Source organism: Nuphar pumila, chromosome 5 (genome assembly GCF_984573655.1).
Source record: "Nuphar pumila chromosome 5, dmNupPumi1.hap1.1, whole genome shotgun sequence".
NCBI classification, from domain to species: Eukaryota; Viridiplantae; Streptophyta; class Magnoliopsida; order Nymphaeales; family Nymphaeaceae; genus Nuphar; species Nuphar pumila.
This window is the reverse complement of record NC_143253.1, coordinates 3,817,076-3,823,075: the sequence shown is the minus strand read 5'-3', so window position 1 is coordinate 3,823,075 and position 6,000 is coordinate 3,817,076. Positions and strand designations below refer to the sequence as shown.

Sequence of the window (6,000 nt, the reverse complement as noted above, 5' to 3'; positions counted from 1 at the left end):
TCAAAAGTTAAAAATTTCGTAACGTTACCAACCTATCTGCTAGAGGCTGGCAACTGGATAAGTTGGGTCAGAGGAGATGGCGGCATGAGTCCGGGAGAAGCATGGGGTCAAGGCGATCTACCCGAGGCTGAAAGGGGGTGGGTCCATAAGCGGCATGGTCGAAAGCTTGTGGGTCGGGTACCTATGTTCGTCCGAGTCCGGTAAGAAACGAATACATATCGGCTGTTAAGACATTGTAATAAAATATTGGCAAAAACAAATGTAAATAATTGTAAAAAGATAGCAGGCATTCTAACAATACTATGTCAACATAAATGTTAATAGCATGCCATTTTCGTTCCAAACCATATTATATCATTATATTGAACATATTGATAATTTGAGCATTTAAACGGTAACTAAAACATAGTATTTGTGAGTCCTCTGAAAAAAAAAATATATATATATATATATATAGTAGTTGTGAGCGATATTTTCAAAATATCGCCCATATTTCACACTGGACTCGTCAACTTGATTTAATTAAGGTCTCGATTCCACCAACGACTTATTTAATGACTAAAATACCCTTAATTAATCTTGGATTCTACTATGTACCCTAGTCCATACCTTAGCTACTAAGTCTAAGAAAAATCAATCGTGGCAGGCATCCAGGATCTTTTGACACGTGTCGATTTTGCATGTGCCACGAAAATATGACTAAAAGAGACAAAAAACAGAGATAGAGAGAATAAAGAGGGGGTGGCAGATAGAGGAGAGATGAAGACGTCGTTGGTTTCCGTTCTGGTGTTGGTAGTATTGTTCGTTGTGGAATCGGTGGCGGCGATGGCAATGACGGGAGCGCCAAAGGACGTCGAGCTCGGCGGTGGGAATCAGAATAGCCTGGAGATCAACGATCTCGGGCGGTTTGCGGTGGAGGAGCACAACAAGAAGGCGGTATTTCCCCCAACCTTTGGCTGAATCCTGGATTTAGGGTTAGGGTTAGGGTTTTCATTGTTTTTTATGGGTTTTCCGATTGTTGATTGTAAATGGGTTTTCTTTACCCAACTTTTTTTTGGGGGGTTTTGGATTTTGGTGTTGGGTTCTGATTTCATGATTTTGCTTTGAATTAGATCCCTTCTTTCCGTGATTTTTTTATGGTTTTTTGTTTCTAGGGTCGGGGTTTCGTTCACTCTTCTGTTTCTCCTCCTCATTTTGGTCGGATGATTATCGTTTTGCGGTTCTCTGTGGGTTATTTTCTTTTGGTTAACCGGAGATTTCACCGTCTTTATTTTTTTTATTTGCTTCTGCTGGGGTTTCGGTTTTCAATTTGATGTTGGTGTTCCATTTCTTTCTTGTTAATTTGAGTTATTTATGATCTGGGTATTCCTTTAGCCTCGTTTGCGCTTCGATGTGATGATCTCGATTTAGGCTTTTCTTGTTGATTGAGGTTTCAATTTTTTTTTATTTTTCCTTCAGTTTCTCGTGCATATTTGCTAGATGGGTTTGCATTTATAAATTGGTTAGCAGTTTTCACGGGGTGTGAATTTGGTTTTGTTTGAGATCATCAGGGATTGTCCCTAAAACTGTAGTTTTTATTGTTGAAATCTTCTCATGGGGTGTGATGATTGTGCTATTTTGAATATCTTATGCTTCTATTTTATTGACAGCACTAATATTCCTTATCAGTTTGCATCATCTAGGGCCGTATCATTGGGTCCATTGAATTGATCGGAAGAATTCTGAATCAAGTAATGTCCTTTTTACATGATACTCCATAAGATCCATATGCTATCTGACTTCATTGGGTCAATCTACTAGACGTGACGCTAGTCGCTATGCTTGAGTCTTAGACGTAGTTGGGCGTATACCTCACAATGAAGTGACGTATGGAGTTATGGGTTACTGACTTGGTTTATGGTTGTCAATGGTTAGAGGTTAGCATCTTGTGAGTCTTTTCTTTCTTTCTTTTTTTTGGCCAAAATCGTTCGTCAATTCCTTTTTGAGTAAAATTTTGTTAATTATTTCACATTCTTTGTAATTAATTCGTTAAATTGTTTTTTTAATAATTATGCGCGACTATGCTGAGGCACCGACAATGATAGGATAATAAAAAGTTTTCTTCGTCATTACATTAATAATGTGTCATCCTGGTTTTAAGTTATCATGTTTCTTGTTTTTGTTTATTCATGCTTTTTTGTTGTTCTTCTTTTTTAAATCGATTTGTCTATCCATGTTCTCTTTTTTTTTGAGCTCCTCTTCACCTCTGTGTTGAATTTGTTAGCTGCTTTATTTCTACCAGCTATTCTCTTTTCCTGTCTTTATTTAATTATTGTTATACTTTATTCTAGGTGGTCAAGTGTTTGTTTTCTTATTTAAGTTTTTACTCTACGGTGTAGAATGCTCTTCTTCAATTCGATAAAGTCGTGAAGGCAAAGGAGCAGGTGGTTGCGGGTACTCTCTACCATCTGACGATTGAGGCAAATGAAGGTGGAAATAAGCATCTGTACGAAGCAAAGGTTTGGGTGAAGCCATGGATGAACTTCAAGGAGTTACAGGAGTTCAAGCCTGTCAGTGATGCCACTTTTACCACTTCTGATCTTGGTTGTAAACAAGGTTAGTTTAGAAGCTGATTTACTTTGGTGTTTGCGTGCACAAAGTAGGTGGTCTTTTTCTACTTTTCCAGCCAGTGATGGTTTGGTTTGCTCTTCCAGTTAGCAGCTAATATAAATCTATACTCTGCCAACATGGGTTACTCTATTACCCTTTTCTCCCATGGTTTCTAACGTAGTTAATGCTTATGGACTATAAATTACGATGGTGTCCCTATATGAATTGATCGACTCAGTCAAGAAGACTGCCTCAGCTGCAGTTTTCAGATTGAATATTGTTCCATACGCTTTGAGCTTGATTCTTCCAACAATGGAAGTTAGATCTGATGAAGCACGTGATTGTTTTGGGACTTTGGTCCACATCGGAAGCAGAAAATGTGTGCATAAAATACATGGAAAGCCATCCACCATTCCTTGTAATTGGTACCTACACCTCATGCTTCAAGGGCCAACATTAAGTTGGTACTAGTTTGTCATCATAAATGGTGAAGATCCTTCTTCTTCCTTTTTTTTTTGTGTGGTATGTGGAGGGGATATAGTCAAGCTAGAGGTTGCCTCCAACAAGCTTAAAAAACCAAGATCTAGGGCAACCTCTAACTTGATTGCTATTTCAAGTTGAATAAATGACAGATGATAGCAGACAACTGGATAAATTTTCCTTTCCTCGTTCACCCCCATTCTCTTTGTCAAGCATGTCTTATTGTTGGCTGGTTCATCTACTTGAGTGTTGTTGATGCTAGAAAAAGGTTTAACTATCCTTATTGTTTCCTCATAAACTGTGGCATCATTTTGTTGATGGTGTAGTTCATGCCTTTGTTTTCTGCATATATAGAATTCCTGTCCGTGTTTTGCTTCTGATGTTGGAACTATTTCATATGTCCCAAAAAAAAATTTATGGTTAATGTCTGTTGAAGTTATTGGGATAGGTTTTGTGCTACTTGTGCACATGCATATGGGAGCTTCTGTGTGCATGTGTCCTTGTTCAGGAAACATGATATCATGTTTTCTTATGTTTGATATGTTGCCGATGCAAAGGGATTATATGGTAATAGTCTGGTTTCTGTAAACCAGACAAACATGGGTCAGGATGGCGAGCCGTGCCGGCACATGACCCTGTTGTCAAAGAAGCAGCAGATCATGCTGTCAAGACCATTCAGCAGAGGTCTAATTCGTTGGCTCCATACGAGCTGCTGGAGATCCTTCATGCAAAGGCTGAGGTCGGCAATTCTTGTTTTGTTTTGTATCATGGTCCTGCTTTATCTCCACTTGTTCGATTTCACCTCTGTGCACAAGTGAATATCTTCATGTACTTCTCTGTTTGCGATTGCAGATCATTGAAGAATCAGCCAAGCTTGATTTGCTTCTCAAGTTGAAAAGGGGTAACAAGGAGGAAAAATTCAAGGTTGAAGTACATAAGAATCTTGAAGGCATTTATCTTTTAAATCGTATGCAACAAGAGCACTCCTAGACTCTTGTAATAATCTTTAATACTATCAGATGGGTGTATATGATACATGATATTGTTATGGTGACATATAAACTCCTTACTATTGCATAAAACAAAGAATAAACCTCTTAATACTAGCTTGAGTTTGTACATCTTTAATCTTGTGCCCTTTTGAATAGTGCTCCGCTTTCCTCTTGTTTTGATCTTGATTATTTTTTCCCCCGTTTGGTGTGTGTATGGTACTATATATGGAGTGTCCATTGGTATTTCGGTGTCTAATGAGATGGAGAAGGTGGGCTACTGGGTCGGCTGTTACAATCTATGTTCAGATATGATGAAATGGGATTCATGGGGCCTCTAGTGCTGCATGTGGGTACCATCTCGTTCTACCACTCGGATTAATTTCATCCAATGCTTCACAGGCAGGTTAGAACAAACGTCCTCGCTGTTGAGACAGAGTGAGGACTAATTAATGAGCCATCTGCTCATGTTGCACTGTGACACATACAAAGTCACAAACTTTGAAAACAGGATGCAGTTTGCCAACCTAAGCCCAACGGTGAGGGCTGAGGTGTTGGGCTCCGCAAGCCTGTCGTTGCACCCTCCCTGCAATTGGATCGGATTAGGTTGGATTCGGAGACTTTGAATACAGCACATTATTCTGGATTTTGGATCTTAAGTAAAATCTGAACGTAAGTCAAGGACTCGGAGAATTTGAATGGATTTTTAGACTTGGATCAACTTCAATCCATTTGCACTTTTTACATCTAAAACCTTTGTTGGATCCAGAACGAGCATATGAATTTCAAATCCTGATTCAAAGATGTCACAAGGGATTTAGTTCAAATTCAGATGTAGACTCGGGTTTGATGCATTATTGCATAGCGCTTGAATTCAGATTCGGATCTATTATGATCATGCTTGTAGTTGCAGGAGTGGTTCAGAGTACGTGTGGAATTCAGATTCGGATCTATTATGATCATGCTTGTAGTTGCACGAGTGGTTCAGAGTACGTGTGGATCAGAACAGGGTCGTTCATTATCGTCATAACCGTGAACGGCATCCATAAAACAAGTACGAATAGCTTCTTTGTGAACCGTCCATCTAGAGCATGACGACAAATGAAAGGCGAGACCCATCCAAGCGATGGTATTTTACCCATGGTGGTTCGCATGACACTCGTATCGAGATAAATGGCATCCAGGGCACCCCTGACCTGACCCAGTCTTGTTGTCCATTTTGGGTCCGTTTGATTTGCGGACGCACTGTGGAGAGGATAAGATATCCTTTCGGGGTCCACCACCAGTGAGTTGTCGATTCAAGGAAACATGAAAAGTACTTCACGTAAAGAATGTGTTAAGCTAATTAAATTATTTACAATACATAAGTGTAAATTAAGCAAACACCTAGGCGTTTGTGTTTTAAACTGTTTAGGAAACAACACTAGCTCTCTCTCTCTCTATCTATCTATATCTATATCTATATATATATATATATATATATATATATATATATATATATATATATATATGTGTGTGTGTGTGTGAATATTTGGTGCTAACCTGGAAATCATGGGCTCAATCTTTATTGACTCGATCTGACTACATAAATATGTTCAGCAAGATTACTTTGCTACAAATCAAACCTGGGATCATGTGATTTCAACAACAACAACAACTACGCTTTCATCCCAAAACAATTGGGGTCAGCGATATGAACCAAAAAAGAAATTCATTTTGGGTCTTCCACATGAATCCTTTTCCTCCAATCATTTCTATCCAACGCCATGTCCTCGGTGAGGTTCAAAGCATTCATATCCTTTCCTATCATCTCCATCCAAGTCTTCCTAGGCCTACCCCGACCTCTTTTAACTAATATATTTTCCCATTTCTCCAACCTTCTAACTGGAGCATCATTAGGCCTTCGCCGAATATGTCCAAACCACCGTAAACGATTCTCTCG

The 6,000-nt window shown here is 39.0% G+C and overlaps 1 protein-coding gene across 1 annotated transcript; it reads left to right on the top strand.

Annotated features, from left to right (window-relative positions):
• The first annotated feature begins 730 nt into the window (after positions 1–730).
• On the top strand, positions 731–4,197 carry LOC149836515 (cysteine proteinase inhibitor 12-like). Its single transcript, XM_090005405.1, has 4 exons — positions 731–936; positions 2,379–2,595; positions 3,663–3,808; positions 3,922–4,197. Exons 1-4 carry the CDS (start codon positions 760–762, stop codon positions 4,057–4,059), a joined length of 678 nt encoding a protein of 225 aa, XP_089861531.1. The 5' UTR covers positions 731–759; the 3' UTR covers positions 4,060–4,197.
• Positions 4,198–6,000: the final 1,803 nt, after the last annotated feature.